At 45.3% G+C, this 18859-nt stretch overlaps 1 protein-coding gene across 2 annotated transcripts; it reads left to right on the top strand.

Annotated features, from left to right (window-relative positions):
• Positions 1 to 1009: 1009 nt before the first annotated feature.
• Positions 1010 to 18337, top strand: LOC139392859 (E3 ubiquitin-protein ligase Mdm2-like). Of its 2 annotated transcripts, none has more exons than XM_071141170.1 (11): positions 1010 to 1165; positions 2792 to 2881; positions 2995 to 3069; positions 6380 to 6513; positions 7490 to 7539; positions 7738 to 7796; positions 11825 to 11894; positions 12894 to 13057; positions 13962 to 14117; positions 14393 to 14464; positions 17324 to 18337. In XM_071141170.1, the coding sequence occupies exons 2-11, from the start codon at positions 2804 to 2806 to the stop codon at positions 17924 to 17926; spliced, it is 1461 nt and encodes a 486-aa protein (XP_070997271.1). In that variant the 5' UTR covers positions 1010 to 1165; positions 2792 to 2803; the 3' UTR covers positions 17927 to 18337. The 2 variants fall into 2 exon arrangements, with proteins under 2 accessions (XP_070997271.1, XP_070997272.1); XM_071141171.1 differs by lacking the exon at positions 1010 to 1165 and adding an exon at positions 2491 to 2696.
• Positions 18338 to 18859: the final 522 nt, after the last annotated feature.

Below are 18859 nucleotides of genomic sequence, written 5' to 3'. Positions count from 1 at the left end.
TTCACTAATCCAAATCAAGGAGCCCTTTCTGACCGGTACACCTTTTCCTTTTTAGAAGTTGTGGTTTGACTTTCGTTAAACCATGGTCTCAATGACCATTAGTTCCATGTATCTTCTGTTGTTGATTCACTGATGTCAGTTTATTCTCTGTTCTAACCAAAGGACTAGCATCATAAGGACAAGCATCATGGACTAGCATCATAAGGACAAGCATCATGGACTAGCATCATGGACTAGCCATAAGCACTAGCATCATGGACTAGCATCATAAGGACAAACATCATGGACTAGCATCATGGACTAGCCATAAGCACTAGCATCATAAGCACTGGCATCATAAGGACAAGCATCATGGCACTATGATGATGAAGTGTGAACTGCCAGGACATGTCTCAGACCAGGGGCAGAGTAGGACTGCTGATCTAGGATCAGGTCCCCCATGTCCATGTTATCTTATTCATTGTGATCTAAAAGGCCAAACTAATCCTAGATCAGCACTCCTATGCTTGATAAATGGCCCTAGAGCAGAGCTGGTTGACAGAATAACAGAACATAACACAAACACACTTTTGTCTCTGGCAGAGGGAGGCAATGATTTCACAGTCAGCAAGCAGCCATGTGAAGAGTCACAATGCCCTGTCTCAATGAGCGAGTGCCATGTCCAGGGATTGACCCATATTGGAGTGATGATACAGAAAACACTGTTGTAATTCCTCTCTCAGGGGATAATGATGATGAATACACATATAAAGCTAGAAACCTGTCTATTATATGAATTCAATGTGATTGATTTATTCTTCACACTGACTGTGTGATTTGAATGACGACCAATGTCATTTCCCCTCGGATGATTGTATCAATGATTAGGCAAAGAATGCATTGATGAATCAATCCAGCCAAATCAGGTCTTGGCTGAGCTCGTTGATAGTTCCCATGTTTCTTTCCACTATAAAACGATGAACATTCCCCACGTGCAGGTAGTCTATTTTCTTCTTCTTCTTCTTGTAAAAACAGACATATTTTTCTTCTTCTTGTGATTGATTCGTCAACCTGATTCATCTTCAGTGCTCGTGCCTTACGTTGGACCCGCCACTAGGGGCGACAAAATTAACGTTCGTTTTCCTCGCTAACTTTTACAAGCAAGTTATTGGATTGTGAAAGTAACGTAAGTGAAGCCAATAATGTTGCTCTAAATCTATTTAAAATGTGCTATGAAAGTTTAAATGGCAAGCTATTGTGTATAATAACTTTAACTGTGTGTTATTTTGACATGTAATTTGTACAACCACTTTATTTTACAGCTAACGTTTGAATAGCATTAGCCACATGCTACAAGGCCTCTCATCCTCGTGTTTTCCTGTTGGCTAAAACGGGAAACCACTAGTAAGGAGTTCACGTTGAATAGCTAGACGTCGACACATAGTAACGAAGTTGTTGTGGTAGCTAGTAGTACGACGACTAAACATGTAATGTAATGTTAACCTAGCAAGAGTGTCGTCAAAAAAAACGTTTGTTTTTCTATCTGGTGGTGTCGTAGTTACCCATCTAAATACAACATCAAAATACACATGAAGATGCCTAAAAAAAAAGTGCTGCCTGCTCAGCGACTTGCCAGTCAACGTCCGGACTATAGTAGTTCCTCGTTCAACAGTTTTATTTTTGGCGTAACGTTAGTGGTTAAGTCACACATGTATTGTAAATACCACACATTGAATATAGCTAGATATAGCTACATTTGACTGTAACGTTGATGTTATTAGTAAGTTATCAGATATACTAACTTGTCAATATTGCACACTGGTCTACTTTTACTGGCTTGCAGAGTCCCACAACTGGGTCGTGGGTCTTTCCAAGCTGTTTGTCTTCATTGTGTTTTGACAGATTGATAGGAAACTATCCCATTTGGTTTGGTTGCAATAAAAGGATGAGGATTGAAGTGTAGGTAACGTTACTTTTCGCAGGTCAGTTTCTTTCATGCGATTGAATAACATTGATGGGTATCTGCAACAGAAACTAATCTCAACATGACCAAATGTTAGATCAGATAAAACATTGTTATCAGTGAGTCCAGATGTCAAACCCCTCTTAATGTTAGTGACTAATCGTTACTTTGGCTTTAATCCCATACTTTGTAATTTCATATCCACGGTGGTAACGTTAATATCCAGTGGCAACCAGCTTTCATGTCCAATATTTCAGCTGTCAACTTGCATGGCTCTTCCTTTGTTTGGAAAAGCAATAGCTAAGGGAGTCAGTTAAGTCGAGACACCCTTCCTCCAACCCTGCCCATGTCAGTCAAACAGCTGATTATTACACAATGCAGAGCTGTAGTAAACTGGGACATGCCCGGGCATATCCAACTCTAGCGGCCAGCTCAGCACTAAGGGTGGAGGCGGATGCACAGACGCAGGGTGACCGCTAGGTGTGCTCGTCCATATGCTAAAACATGTTACGTGAAGTTAGTTATCTAGTTTCAACCATACGCCGACTGCGCCCAATAGCATCCTGGCGTTAACAGCCGGAGCAGTGCTAGTCCTGACATGTCTCTCTGTGCCTATTTAAATCCGGGGGAGACGGGGAAGTGGTTCCTAACGCTACCAGCCGAGCTGAAGCACTTTATGTACAGAATATGAAGGGTGTATTATAGCGGGGGTGTATCAAGAACATCTCATTAGTACTTCTATTTATTTATTTAGGTAAACTTGTTTTTGTCTTCCAAAGCTTTACCTTGACATTGTATGTAATTGTATACTTGAAATGAAAATGTATTTTACCTCCTACTCTTCGACAGGTGAGAGACAGAATGGCAGAGAATTGTGAGAGAATGTCAGAATGGCATAGAAGCAGTTCCCAAATAAATACCTTGGACAATGAGAAACTTGTAAGTATCAACTTAAATCTCTGTCTCTCTGTCACACTGTTTAAGTCGGCCATTTGTTTACAGTTACATAGAATGTAAAAAAAATAATGTTTTTATGTGCTATATTTCCACAGGTACGACCTAAAGAGAAACTGCTCGTGTTATTGCAGCAGGCAGGTGCAGACAAAGACGTTTTCACCATGAAAGAGGTAAGAAATGACCTGACAGCTTGTTTCCTTATATCCTGCTGATATCGAACCACTAGTCTTTGGCTTAACTTTAGTTAATCAAGATATTGTTCCATGAAACAGACAGAGGAAACCTCTTTAAGATCCTCAATAGACATTATCTCACAGACTTTTCAGTTTCTGTAATTATTTTCTAGCCTCACATTTATTATTTATTTATTTTTTTTACATTTAAATATTTGATGTGTTGAATTTCCAATTGCAGTATATCTTAGGGTTTACTCCTAGAATAGTGGATATTAGTTCCTAAGGGGGGAAACTCACTCTTAATTTGTCGTTAGCAGCCAAACTACTGGTATATAGATTGTGTAGGTGTTTCTGGATTATTCTCTGCATTGCTAGATTTAAACACTAGTTTCACTATTGATTGTCACTTTCATAAACTAAGCACTGCATACGGTAGATGCTGTCACATACTAGAATGGCTTTTGACTTGGTTCTATTGGTTTCCTATTGATATGCTGTTTTACCTACTTTCGTTGATTGAACTGATTGTAGTGTCTACTAAGCTAGAATACAAATGCACTGTCATTTAAGAGCTATGATTGGCTAGCAGGCAGGCCACCTTGGTTTGAGGACACGTCACACAGCTTTGATGAGACACGTCAGAGGGGGGGGGGGGGGGGGGTCTGTCTGTGTGAGAGTCTGAGTCAGAGAGAGACTGGTGATTATCTTAGTTAGAATGTTAGAACTGGTGATTATCTTAGTTAGAATGTTAGAATGTTCAGTCACCTCTTGACCTCTACTCTGACTCACTGGGGTTCTAATGGACCTCTGGAATGTCTAACTAGTCTGGGACTCCGTGTTTGGCTCCTTCCTCTCTGTTGTTCATCAGAGAGACAGAGTTATCTCAGAGAGAGAGAGAGAGAGGGAGGCGCTCCTCTGATGCTTTAGTTTATAGAGTGTATGGGAGTTCTGAGCCTTGTATTGGTCCACATTGATTGCTGAAAAATGTGCTTTTATGTTAAGGAACTGATGCCTTCATGCCAGTGACAAGTCTATCACAATAGTCTCCTGTCAGCTAGAGAAGTATATTGGGTGTAGTCCTATACTTCTACCCAGTGCAGTGATCATGTGTCTATCAGTTGCCTGTCTAAATTGTGACCCAGAATATTCTGGATCAGTATGGGATGAGGTGTATCAACTAGACTGAGACAGGACAGTCTGGATCAGTATATGGAGGGAGGGTATCAACTAGACTGAGACAGGACTGTCTGGATCAGTATATGGAGGGAGGGTATCAACTAGACTGAGACAGAACTGTCTGGATCAGTATATGGAGGGTATCAACTAGACTGAGACAGGACTGTCTGGATCAGTATATGGAGGGAGGGTATCAACTAGACTGAGACAGGACAGTCTGGATCAGTATATGGAGGGAGGGTATCAACTAGACTGAGACGGGACTGTCTGGATCAGTATATGGAGGGAGGGTATCAACTAGACTGAGACGGGACTGTCTGGATCAGTATATGGAGGGAGGGTATCAACTAGACTGAGACGGGACTGTCTGGATCAGTATATGGAGGGAATCAACTAGACTGAGACAGGATCAGTAAATGGAGGGTATCAACTAGACTGAGACAGGACTGTCTGGATCAGTATATGGAGGGAGGGTATCAACTAGACTGAGACAGAACTGTCTGGATCAGTATATGGAGGGAGGGTATCAACTAGACTGAGACGGGACTGTCTGGATCAGTATATGGAGGGAGGGTATCAACTAGACTGAGACAGGACTGTCTGGATCAGTATATGGAGGGAGGGTATCAACTAGACTGAGACAGGACTGTCTGGATCAGTATATGGAGGGTATCAACTAGACTGAGACAGGACTGTCTGGATCAGTATATGGAGGGTATCAACTAGACTGAGACAGAACTGTCTGGATCAGTATATGGAGGGAGGGTATCAACTAGACTGAGACGGGACTGTCTGGATCAGTATATGGAGGGAGGGTATCAACTAGACTGAGACAGGACTGTCTGGATCAGTATATGGAGGGAGGGTATCAACTAGACTGAGACAGGACTGTCTGGATCAGTATATGGAGGGTATCAACTAGACTGAGACAGGACTGTCTGGATCAGTATATGGAGGGAGGGTATCAACTAGACTGAGACAGGACTGTCTGGATCAGTATATGGAGGGAGGGTATCAACTAGACTGAGACAGGACAGTCTGGATCAGTATATGGAGGGAGGGTATCAACTAGACTGAGACGGGACTGTCTGGATCAGTATATGGAGGGTATCAACTAGACTGAGACAGGACTGTCTGGATCAGTATATGGAGGGAGGGTATCAACTAGACTGAGACAGGACTGTCTGGATCAGTATATGGAGGGAGGGTATCAACTAGACTGAGACGGGACTGTCTCGATCAGTATATGGAGGGTATCAACTAGACTGAGACGGGACTGTCTGGATCAGTATATGGAGGGTATCAACTAGACTGAGACAGGACAGTCTGGATCAGTATATGGAGGGTATCAACTAGACTGAGACAGGACTGTCTGGATCAGTATATGGAGGGAGGGTATCAACTAGACTGAGACAGGACTGTCTGGATCAGTATATGGAGGGAATCAACTAGACTGAGACAGGACAGTCTGGATCAGTATATGGAGGGTATCAACTAGACTGAGACAGGACAGTCTGGATCAGTATATGGAGGGAGGGTATCAACTAGACTGAGACAGGACTGTCTGGATCAGTATATGGAGGGTATCAACTAGACTGAGACAGAACTATTGTTGGTGCAGTCTTATCCTGAGACATTCCCAGGCTTCTTCTCTTGACCCCTGCCTGTACCCCCTGTTACTCTCTCTCTCCTCTTGACCCCTGCCTGTATCCCCTGTTACTCTCTCCTCTTGACCCCTGCCTGTATCCTGTTACTCTTTCTCTCCTCTTGACCCCTGCCTGTATCCTGTTACTCTCTCTCTCCTCTTGACCCCTGCCTGTATCCTGTTACTCTTTCTCTCCTCTTGACACCCTGCCTGTATCCTGTTACTCTCTCTCCCCTCTTGACCCCTGCCTGTATCCTGTTTCTCTCTCTCTCCTCTTGACCCCTGCCTGTATCCCCTGTTACTCTCTCCCTCCTCTTGACCCCTGCCTGTACCCCCTGTTACTCTCTCTCTCCTCTTGACCCCTGCCTGTATCCCCTGTTACTCTCTCTCCTCTTGACCCCTGCCTGTATCCTGTTTATCTCTCTCTCTCGTGTGTTGTGCTGTGGTGTTGACCTCTGACCCCTGTGCTGTCTAATTTGTCAGGTGATATTCTACCTGGGCCAGTACATCATGAAGAAACAGCTTTATGACATGAAGCAGCAACACATAGTGCACTGTGCTGACGACCCCCTGGGGGCTGTACTGGGAGTGGACAGCTTCTCTGTTAAAGAACCCCGGTGAGGACACACACACTGCACGGTGTGGACATCTTCTCCATCAAAGAGCCGCGCACACACACTCGCACAATAACACACACAGCTTGGGACGGACAATAAACCCCCAACACACACACCCTGTTTGCTCGGCTAACATGCAGGCCTCTAATGCAGTCCTTCTACACAGCATCTAATACAGTCCCTCTACACAGTCTCTAATACAGTCCCTCTACACAGCCTCTAATTCAGCCCTTCTACACTGTCTCTAATACAGCTCCTCTACACAGATGCTAATACAGCTCCTCTGGTTCTCTAATACATAATATGGCCTCTAACTTCTAATACAGACTCTGGCCTCTAATACAGACTCTGGCCTCTAATACAGACTGTTCCTCTAATACAGCTACTCTGGTCCTCTAATACAGACTCTGGCCTCTAATACAGCTCCCCTGGTCCTCTAATACAGCTCCCCTGGTCCTCTAATACAGACTTTGGTCCTCTAATACAGCTCCTCTGGCCCCCTAATACAGCTCCTCTGGCCCACTAATACAGCTCCTCTGGCCTCTAATACAGACTCTGGCCTCTAATACAGACTCTGGCCTCTAAGCTCTAATACAGACTCTGGTCCTCTAATACAGACTCTGGTCCTCTAATACACACTCTGGTCCTCTAATACACACTCTGGTCCTCTAATACAGACTCTGGTTCTCTAATACAGACTCTGGCCTCTAACCTCTAATACAGACTCTGGTCCTCTAATAAAGACTCTGGTCCTCTAATACAGACTCTGTCCTCTAATGCATCTCCTCTAACCTCTAATACAGCCACTTAATATGCTGTCACCTGTTGCATGTGTTGGCTCAGATGTGTGCTGATGATTCAAAAATAAGTTACTGATGAGCAGCCTTCTGTTTGCTAAACAAATCAGAGAAGTCTGATAGTGAAACCGTTTCACTATGCTAACGTTAGCCTTGTGTGTTTTTTTGTTCTTTTTCAGAGTTCTCTTCGCTATGATCACACAAAATCTCCTAGCAGTGAAAAATCAAGGTGCTTTTAACTTTTCTTTCGTCACTTCTATTGTCCTGTAGTTTCTAGTTGATATACATCTCTCTTTTGGAAGAAACAAACATTTGTACGCTAGGCAGTTCAACGTTGCATTATGTATTGGGCTGATAAGACAAGTGAGGAAGTCCTAGTCTATTCTGATTTTTAAAATGTAGATGTTTCTATTTTTTTCCTTTTTAGAATCCCAATCTGTCTTCACGGAACCCAGGAGCCAGAGTGAACCGGATAGAGGGCCTAAGGTAAGAAGACCACAGAAAGAGCATCTATTCATTGTATTTCTAGACACATTAAACTAAATCAAGGGGGGGGGGGGGGGACAAGAGCATGTGATTGGTTGAAACATTCCAGTTGGGGGGCATTGCTATAATGTTGCCTTACTAGATGGCAGCTGTTTTACAAGCTAGAGGACTCAACTTTGCTATTTTGTCATTCTTTTGTCGTAATTATAACAAATAATTACGCTGTCATTTATTACAACCGACAAGACCTTTTGAACATCAGTTCCGACTTCAACTCATCTGCCCTGGTCTCCATCTGTAAATCCAACTCATCTGCCCTGGTCTCCATCTGTAAATCCAACTCATCTGCCCTGGTCTCCATCTGTAAATCCAACTCATCTGCCCCGGGCTCTTTCTGTAAATCCAACCCATCTGCCCTGGGCTCTTTCTGTAAATCCAACTCATCTGCCCTGGGCTCTTTCTGTAAATCCAACTCATCTGCCCTGGGCTCTTTCTGTAAATCCAACTCATCTGCCCTGGGCTCTTTCTGTAAATCCAACTCATCTGCCCCGGGCTCTTTCTGTAAATCCAACTCATCTGCCCTGGGCTCTTTCTGTAAATCCAACTCATCTGCCCTGGGCTCTTTCAGTACATCCAACTCATCTGCCCTGGGCTCTTTCTGTAAATCCAACTCATCTGCCCTGGGCTCTTTCTGTAAATCCAACTCATCTGCCCTGGGCTCTTTCTGTAAATCCAACTCATCTGCCCTGGGCTCTTTCTGTAAATCCAACTCATCTGCCCTGGGCTCTTTCTGTAAATCCAACTCATCTGCCCTGGGCTCTTTCTGTAAATCCAACTCATCTGCCCTGGGCTCCATCTGTAAATCCAACTCATCTGCCCTGGTCTCCATCTGTACATCCAACTCATCTGCCCTGGGCTCTTTCTGTAAATCCAACTCATCTGCCCTGGGCTCTTTCTGTAAATCCAACCCAATTTTACGGGCTGCCCCTTGAGAACTTTTTGGTTTGGCTTTTGTAGCCACTAGTGTTTAACCAGGGCTGGGATCATGTGAATGTTGCATTGACTATACAGTGTGGCTGGTACTGTCTGATACTTGTGAGATCTGTTTAGGACAGTTTGGTACTGTCTGATACTTGTGAGATCTGTTTAGGACAGTTTGGTACTGTCTGATACTTGTGAGATCTGTTTAGGACCGTTTGGTACTGTCTGATACTTGTGAGATCTGTTTAGGACAGTTTGGTATTGTGAGATCTGTTTAGGACAGTTTGGTACTGTCTGATACTTGTGAGATCTGTTTAGGACAGTTTGGTACTGTCTGATACTTGTGAGATCTGTTTAGGACCGTTTGGTACTGTCTGATACTTGTGAGATCTGTTTAGGACCGTTTGGTACTGTCTGATACTTGTGAGATCTGTTTAGGACCGTTTGGTACTGTCTGATACTTGTGAGATCTGTTTAGGACAGTTTGGTACTGTCTGATACTTGTGAGATCTGTTTAGGACAGTTTGCGGTGGAACGCGTGAAAATTGCATGTACTTTCAGAGTAGTTTGTCGAGCTCGTCATAGGTGGGCTGGTAGCTACTGGTCGCTGGCTATCGACCTGTTGGAGAGCACTGCCCTAGACCCACTCCAAACTGCACACCGCCCCAACCGATGTTCCCTCTGGGTTTTTTTTTATCACTGAGCAAATCTCAGGTCTGATGAGCACAAACTTGAACGTTGTGACAATCCTGTTCCTACTGGAGAACTTATTTGTATTGCTTTTAATCTTTTTAATGAATTTATCTTATTAACACTTTGTTCTAGCTAGCTATTTGTGTAGGTAGCTATCAAGTAAACGCAATGACGCTTACTGTAAACATTGAGGCATGCACCTGCTTTAAGTTACAATTTTAACAGTGGCCAAGTAGGCTACTGTGTCTGTTTGATCCTAATGTAGTCCTACCTGAGTGGCCTACCATCAAAAACAATGGAGAAAATTCATCCCATAACATTTTAATATGGAAATAGCTGTTATATCTTTCAGCTGACAGTAGCAGCCAATGTGTAGTGTTCAACGTAGACCTACATTTCATGAGACTTTTGAAGAGAAAAAAAAACCATGCAGGGCTTGACCTTTAACCTGTTTATGCACTTGTCCTAGAGGACAAGAAGGTGACTGAATATTGTGTTTGATGCAAGAAACCACTTTACAAAATAAAATGCATTATTATTCCCATACCATTTACTACAGAGAATCATAAAAATTATACTACCCTCTGCCTATTGGCTACTTAGCTTATTCAAACCTGTCTCAAAATACAACACTGCCCCTTTAAGACAAATAAAAACAGCTTTTTACCTGACTGGCTTTTTGAAATATGTCTAGAAATGTACACGTTTTGTGCTCTTGTAGGAAGCTATCACTCCCCTAAAGCTGACTACTAATGATCTATAACTGGGCTAATAACTGACTAACTAGAAAATAATATGAACAAATGTGCACAGGTCGGTCTCGCTTTGATCTCAAAACAAGCGCATCTACTCACGACCGCTCATGCTGTAAACACAGTCCAGTTCATCTACTCACGACCGCTCATGCTGTGAACAGTCCAGTTCATCTACTCACGACCGCTCATGCTGTAAACACAGTCCAGTTCATCTACTCACGACCGCTCATGCTGTAAACACAGTCCAGTGAATGGCACAGATCCATATATGGCAATGGTCTATTTGCATATAGGCCTACTGCAGCTCTGATTGGTTATGGCTCACCGACCTGAGTCGTGCCTGTCAATGCAACTAGAATCCTACTCATTCTGACCACTTTCTAATTTTCCACTTCTCTTTGGCAGTTGTAAATAAACAGATAGGAATGATTAGTAGCATTTTTAAAAATGTAGACTATTTAACAAAAGTAATTGCGAGCACATTAAGATGTTTTGATGGTATTTCAGTCTGCTCAACAGACGTTTCTCACGTCTTTCAATTCTGTATTTCACCACTGCTTTCCCGTAGTTAAACCACGTAAGAGAGCAGCCGAAGGCTTCTGGAAACCTTGGTTTACAACCCGTCTCAAAAATTGTTGTATAGCGGGGTGGGCCACAGTTGCTAAATGAATATAGGGGGAAACACTTCTCCATCACCCTCCATTTTAAAGAGTTACAAACAGACTTGTAAATCAAATCAAATTTTATTGGTCACATACACATATTTATCAGATGTTATTGGTCACATACACATTTAACAGATGTCATTGGTCACATACACATATTTAACAGATGTTATTGGTCACATACACATATTTAGCAGATGTTATTGGTCACATACACATATTTATCAGATGTTATTGGTCACATACACATATTTAACAGATGTCATTGGTCACATACACATATTTAACAGATGTTATTGGTCACATACACATATTTAACAGATGTTATTGGTCACATACACATATTTAACAGATGTTATTGGTCACATATACATATTTAGCAGATGTTATTGGTCACATACACATATTTAGCAGATGTTATTGGTCACATACACATATTTATCAGATGTTATTGGTCACATACACATATTTAACAGATGTTATTGGTCACATACACATATTTAGCAGATGTTATTGGTCACATACACATATTTAACAGATGTTATTGGTCACATACACATATTTATCAGATGTTATTGGTCACATACACATATTTAGCAGATGTTATTGGTCACATACACATATTTATCAGATGTTATTGCGAGTGTAGTGAAAAATGCTTGGTGATCAAACTAATTGCCTAGCTCTGGGTCACAGACATAAACATACTGGACCTCAAGTTGAACCAACTTTAGTTTTTGTTGCAGAGGGATGTTTATACTGGCACGTGTTCCAAAGACTGTCTCCCTTGGAGCTTCTGATGCGGTTTTTTTCCTGTGATGTCGTTTTATGTGGTAGCTGTGCCTGAGTGAGTTTTATAGACGGACCCCCCCTCGGTGTCCTGGTTCACTGGTTGATTTCTCTTAACGGTTCCTTCTGTTTAATCTGTTTACAGGAGACGGACTCAGACTGTCATTCATCATCTACCTCAGAACGCAGGAGGAGAAGGAGGAGTAGTGACCCTGGTGAGTGTCTGCCTGTCTGTCTGCCTGCCTCTCTCGGTCTGTCTACCTCTCTGCCTGCATGCCTGCCCCTCTGCCTGCCCCTGTCTGTCTGTCTGCCTGCCCCTGTCTGTCTGCCTGCCCCTCTGTCTGTCTGCCTGCCCCTCTGTCTGTCTGCCTCTCTGTCTGTTGTTGTAGTACTCCAGCAGTGTGTACATAAACCTACACCTACTAACTACACCAGTCCTGCTCATGTGGATCTGTGCTGTACCTTTTCTCCTGGATAAATACTGTCATGTCAGGCCTCATGGCTTCATGTGTTGCACAGTCAAGTCTGTTGGGGAAGCAAAGACCGAGTTCTGGAATGAATAGAACCCCAGTCCCTTCTAATGGTTCCGTAGGAACACTCTGGTCTGGAGGCTGTGGAGAATGCATCTAAGCATAGAACCCCAGTCCCTTCTAATGGTTCCGTAGGAACACTGGTCTGGAGGCTGTGGAGAATGCATCAAAGCATAGAACCCCAGTCCCTTCTAATGGTTCCGTAGGAACACTCTGGTCTGGAGGCTGGGGAGAATGTTTTCAGATGACTTCTCCTCACAATGAGTCTCTTCAGGCCCAAAAAGCAGCCTGACGGCCTCCACACACACACACAGACACCACACTGTTTCCCTGTTTCCTAACGGACCAGGGGAGAATCCCCAACAGTCCTAGTCTGATGGATTGAAACTGACCATTTTTTAAAGGACTGTGGTTTTATTGCTCTTAGCTACTAGTCGTACCTCAGGGCCCAGTACCCAACATACGGCTGGCTGGCTATAAACAAATCCTCCATGTCTTGTGAACATCACATATTCATTGTCATCAAGGGAGAAACAGTTTTGTTGAAGACTTGTCCGTATTGTTTCTATATGTGATCGGATGCACAATATGCTTCTCTAGTTTACCGTCGGAGGAGAAATGGCTTATTGGAAATAAATTGTTAAAAGTAAAACCACTGCTCAGACCCTCTCTGTTCTATTCCAGAGGGGACGTCGTCGACACAAGAGGAGGACGGGTGTGAGTCCAGGAAGAGACATAGGTCAGACAGCTTGTCTCTGACCTTTGATGACAGCATGTCCTGGTATGTGATTGGAGGCCTGAGACGAGACCGGAGGAGCAGCGAGTCTTCAGTCTCACACAGTAACGCTGTGAGTAGCCTCCTGTGACTCTGTGGGGGAGCCTCCTGTAACTCTGTGGGGGAGCCTCCTGTGACTCTGTGGGGGAGCCTCCTGTGACTCTGTGGGGGAGCCTCCCGTAACTCTGTGGGTCAGCCTCCCGTGACTCTGTGGGTCAGCCTCCTGTGACTCTGTGGGTCAGCCTCCTGTAACTCTGTGGGTCAGCCTCCTGTAACTCTGTGGGGGAGCCTCCTGTGACTCTGTGGGTCAGCCTCCTGTAACTCTGTGGGGGAGCCTCCTGTGACTCTGTGGGGGATCCTCCTGTAACTCTGTGTGGGATCCTCCTGTAACTCTGTGTGGGATCCTCCTGTAACTCTGTGGGGGAGCCTCCTGTAACTCTGTGGGGGGATCCTCCTGTGACTCTGTGGGGGGATCCTCCTGTGACTCTGTGGGGGAGCCTCCTGTAACACTGTGGGGGAGCCTCCTGTAACTCTGTGGGGGAGCCTCCTGTAACTGTGGGGGATCCTCCTGTAACTCTGTGGGGGATCCTCCTGTAACTCTGTGTGGGATCCTCCTGTAACTCTGTGGGGGAGCCTCCTGTAACTCTGTGGGGGAGCCTCCTGTAACTCTGTGGGGGAGCCTACTGCAGTACAACTATTTACCCTGTCAGACTGTAGTTCCACCAATCCTAAATAAAAGGAGGGTGAGATCCTAAACTAGATCCTAAACTGGGCTACAACATTATGCAGATGAAGGAATGGGATTATTAATTCCTACACATTCAGACGAAATGTTTCACATCTAGTGTGTGACATCGGTTTGTTCAGTACTTTAGATTCTGAGTAAAAAAAATGATGATTGTAATTTGTGAATCTTATCGGCAGCTGTGTAAGTCCCATGTTACTGAGCTCTCTCTCTCTCTCGTCTCTCTCAACAGGAAGTAGGTTCATTGGTCAGTGACGCGGGTGACGATGTTCTGAGCCAGGATCTGGGCTCAGACTCTGATAACTTCAGCGTGGAGTTTGAGGTGGAGTCCATCGACTCGGACGCCTACAGCGATCCCGAAGAGGCTTCAGTGTCTGGAGAGGACGAGGTCTCGGCTCACTGTCTTTTCAACTGTGTGTGTGTGTGTGTGTTTCCGCTGTATTTATTTAGCTGTGGTGCACCACCACACCAACAAAAAGCGGACCTTTTCGATGGTTCTAAAATTATCACCGGGGGGGGGGGGGGGGGGGCATGCTCCCGGACCCCCCGAGGAAACATTGGTGTGTGTGTGTGTGTGTGTGTGTCATTTCAAACAGCTCCCTCTAGTGTCCTGGGGTCAAACTGCAGCTGTTGACTCCCTGTGTGTCTGTCGTTCTCTCACAGGTGTATGAAGTCACCATCTTCGAGGCAGAGGACGAGGACTCGTTCGATGACGACACTGAAATCACGGAGGCAGTACGTTTCATATTACCCATAATGGTGTCTGTGGTCTAATCTAGCGGTGGTGCCTGTGGTCTAATCTAGCGGTGGTGCCTGTGGTCTAATCTAGCGGTGGTGTCTGTGGTCTAATCTAGCGGTGGTGTCTGTGGTCTAATCTAGCGGTGGTGCCTGTGGTCTAATCTAGCGGTGGTGTCTGTGGTCTAATCTAGTGGTGGTGCCTGTGGTCTAATCTAGCGGTGGTGCCTGTGGTCTAATCTAGCGGTGGTGTCTGGTCTAATCTAGCGGTGGTGTCTGTGGTCTAATCTAGCGGTGGTGTCTGTGGTCTAATCTAGCGGTGGTGTCTGTGGTCTAATCTAGCGGTGGTGTCTGTGGTCTAATCTAGCGGTGGTGCCTGTGGTCTAATCTAGCGGTGGTGTCTGTGGTCCAATCTAGCGGTGGTGCCTGTGATCTAATCTAGTGGTGGTGTCTGTGGTCTAATCTAGCGGTGTGGTCTAATCTAGCGGTGGTGTCTGTGGTCTAATCTAGCGGTGTTGTCTGTGGTCTAATCTAGCGGTGGTGTCTGTGGTCTAATCTAGCGGTGGTGCCTGTGGTCTAATCTAGCGGTGGTGCCTGTGGTCTAATCTAGCGGTGGTGCCTGTGGTCTAATCTAGCGGTGGTGCCTGTGGTCTAATCTAGTGGTGGTGCCTGTGGTCTAATCTAGCGGTGGTGTCTGTGGTCTAATCTAGTGGTGGTGTCTGTGGTCTAATCTAGCGGTGGTGCCTGTGGTCTAATCTAGCGGTGGTGCCTGTGGTCTAATCTAGCGGTGTTGTGGTCTAATCTAGTGGTGGTGTCTGTGGTCTAATCTAGCGGTGTGGTCTAATCTAGTGGTGTTGTCTGTGGTCTAATCTAGTGGTGTTGTCTGTGGTCTAATCTAGCGGTGTTGTCTGTGGTCTAATCTAGCGGTGGTGCCTGTGGTCTAATCTAGCGGTGGTGTCTGTGGTCTAATCTAGCCGTGGTGTCTGTGGTCTAATCTAGCCGTGTGGTCTAATCTAGCGGTGGTGTCTGTGGTCTAATCTAGCCGTGTGGTCTAATCTAGCGGTGGTGTCTGTGGTCTAATCTAGCCGTGGTGTCTGTGGTCTAATCTAGCCGTGTGGTCTAATCTAGCGGTGGTGTCTGTGGTCTAATCTAGCCGTGTGGTCTAATCTAGCGGTGGTGTCTGTGGTCTAATCTAGCGGTGTTGTCTAATCTAGTGGTGTTGTCTGTGGTCTAATCTAGCAGTGGTGTCTAATCTAGTGGTGTTGTCTGTGGTCTAATCTAGCGGTGTTGTGGTCTAATCTAGCGGTGTTGTGGTCTAATCTAGCGGTGGTGCCTGTGGTCTAATCTAGCGGTGTTGTCTAATCTAGTGGTGTTGTCTGTGGTCTAATCTAGCAGTGGTGTCTAATCTAGTGGTGTTGTCTGTGGTCTAATCTAGCGGTGTTGTGGTCTAATCTAGCGGTGTTGTGGTCTAATCTAGCGGTGGTGCCTGTGGTCTAATCTAGTGGTGTTGTCTGTGGTCTAATCTAGCCGTGTGGTCTAATCTAGTGGTGTTGTCTGTGGTCTAATCTAGCCGTGTGGTCTAATCTAGTGGTGTTGTCTGTGGTCTAATCTAGCCGTGTGGTCTAATCTAGCGGTGGTGCCTGTGATCTAATCTAGTGGTGGTGTCTGTGGTCTAATCTAGCGGTGTGGTCTAATCTAGCGGTGGTGTCTGTGGTCTAATCTAGCGGTGTTGTCTGTGGTCTAATCTAGCGGTGGTGTCTGTGGTCTAATCTAGCGGTGGTGCCTGTGGTCTAATCTAGCGGTGGTGCCTGTGGTCTAATCTAGCGGTGGTGCCTGTGGTCTAATCTAGCGGTGGTGCCTGTGGTCTAATCTAGTGGTGGTGCCTGTGGTCTAATCTAGCGGTGGTGTCTGTGGTCTAATCTAGTGGTGGTGTCTGTGGTCTAATCTAGCGGTGGTGCCTGTGGTCTAATCTAGCGGTGGTGCCTGTGGTCTAATCTAGCGGTGTTGTGGTCTAATCTAGTGGTGGTGTCTGTGGTCTAATCTAGCGGTGTGGTCTAATCTAGTGGTGTTGTCTGTGGTCTAATCTAGTGGTGTTGTCTGTGGTCTAATCTAGCGGTGTTGTCTGTGGTCTAATCTAGCGGTGGTGCCTGTGGTCTAATCTAGCGGTGGTGTCTGTGGTCTAATCTAGCCGTGGTGTCTGTGGTCTAATCTAGCCGTGTGGTCTAATCTAGCGGTGGTGTCTGTGGTCTAATCTAGCCGTGTGGTCTAATCTAGCGGTGGTGTCTGTGGTCTAATCTAGCCGTGGTGTCTGTGGTCTAATCTAGCCGTGTGGTCTAATCTAGCGGTGGTGTCTGTGGTCTAATCTAGCCGTGTGGTCTAATCTAGCGGTGGTGTCTGTGGTCTAATCTAGCGGTGTTGTCTAATCTAGTGGTGTTGTCTGTGGTCTAATCTAGCAGTGGTGTCTAATCTAGTGGTGTTGTCTGTGGTCTAATCTAGCGGTGTTGTGGTCTAATCTAGCGGTGTTGTGGTCTAATCTAGCGGTGGTGCCTGTGGTCTAATCTAGTGGTGTTGTCTGTGGTCTAATCTAGCCGTGTGGTCTAATCTAGTGGTGTTGTCTGTGGTCTAATCTAGCCGTGTGGTCTAATCTAGTGGTGTTGTCTGTGGTCTAATCTAGCGGTGTTGTCTGTGGTCTAATCTAGTGGTGTTGTCTGTGGTCTAATCTAGCGGTGTTGTCTGTGGTCTAATCTAGCGGTGTTGTCTGTGGTCTAATCTAGTGGTGTTGTCTGTGGTCTAATCTAGCGGTGTTGTCTGTGGTCTAATCTAGCGGTGCTGTGGTCTAATCTAGCGATGTTGTTTCAGGACTACTGGAAGTGCTCAAAGTGTGAGGAGTTGAACCCTCCCCTCCCCCGAAACTGCAACCGCTGCTGGACGCTAAGAATGGACTGGTTTCCCGATTCTGACAGCAACTCTGCTGCCCCCAACCTCAAACCCTTACCCCCAAAGCCTACCCCAGCCCCGGCAGAGCCTGACGAGACCGAAGGTCTGGATGTCCCAGACGGGAAGAGAGCCAAGTCGCCCCTACCCCTCCTCAAAGACTCCCAGGAATTGATGTCCGTCTCTGGCCCCGATTCCCAAGACTCGGCCTGCTCCTCCCAGCCCTCCACCTCTTCTTCGAACTCCAACGGCGTGGGCTCAGGCTCGTCCTCTAGCGCCCCCTTCAGTCAAGAAGTGATGGCACCAGACTTGGAGCGTTTCAACAGCCTGGAGGCTCACCTCCCCGCCAGCTGCCTGGAGCCCTGCGTCATCTGTCAGACCAGGCCCAAGAACGGCTGTATCGTACACGGACGCACAGGGCACCTCATGGCCTGTTACACCTGCGCCAGGAAACTGAAGAAGAGGAACAAGCTGTGTCCCGTCTGCAGGCAGCCAATCCAGTCTGTCGTCTTAATTTATCTCAGCTGAGGACGGCTATCGGCTAGACTGTGCATTCCAAATAAGCAGTCTATTCCCTTATGTAAGTGCACTACTCTCAACCATGGCCCCAATAGGACTCTGGTCTAACGTAGTGCACTATATAGGGAGTAGGGTGTAACCCTTAGCTACACAACTCCCTGTTCCTCAAAAACAACTTCAATCCTAAATGAATAAATAATATGTTTTAATTTTGTTTATTTGGAAGTGATTTTATTTATGAACAAGAGTTTGTTGACTCTTATCAAACAAGGTGCCTGTTGTTGTTGTTGTTGTGTTGATTTGGGATTGATTTATAGTGTTCAGTCAAATAGCCTTTCTAGGTTTTTCAAATGGATCAAATTCTCTTAGTGGTGAAATATTCAATATATTTTATTAAATAAAGAATGTCTAGCAAATTAACAGAGATGTACATTGGTTTTTCTTAGTTTATTTTCACCTCGTCTTCCCTCTATTCTACACAGATGATAGTGTTTTATATAATTGTATCGATAATGACATGGGGTTTAAACTACGTGAAAGTCAAATGTCTCAATAAAGTTCACCGGTAGAAAGAGATGTTTGTTGTTGACTCTGTCGACAAGAGAGCGAGTGGGTAGTGGTTGCCAGGGGGACGACTTTTCATTTAAATCTTCAGGAAACATGTCTCAACCTGTCCTCTTGTCTAGCCCCATCCATATCTATTGCCCCTGGTGACAACTTGCCCCCCCCCCCCAGTCATTAGGGTAACCTATTCCCGTTTCTAGTGCACAACTATAAACCAGGGCCCATGGGGAGCCATTTGGGTCACAAGATGACACTAAAACACTGCTCCTTTCTCAAGTCTCAACTCAGGCAAGACGACTAACTGAAGTTTGTAACATTTAAGGCTGTTGTTTATGCCATTGGAGTGCTGAAGAGACATTTTGAACGATATTAAACCCA

The sequence above is a fragment of the Oncorhynchus clarkii genome, chromosome 33 (assembly GCF_045791955.1).
Source record: "Oncorhynchus clarkii lewisi isolate Uvic-CL-2024 chromosome 33, UVic_Ocla_1.0, whole genome shotgun sequence".
Taxonomy (NCBI): domain Eukaryota; kingdom Metazoa; phylum Chordata; class Actinopteri; order Salmoniformes; family Salmonidae; genus Oncorhynchus; species Oncorhynchus clarkii.
The sequence above is the reverse complement of the archived record's forward strand: the minus strand, read 5'-3'. Positions and strand labels throughout refer to the sequence as shown.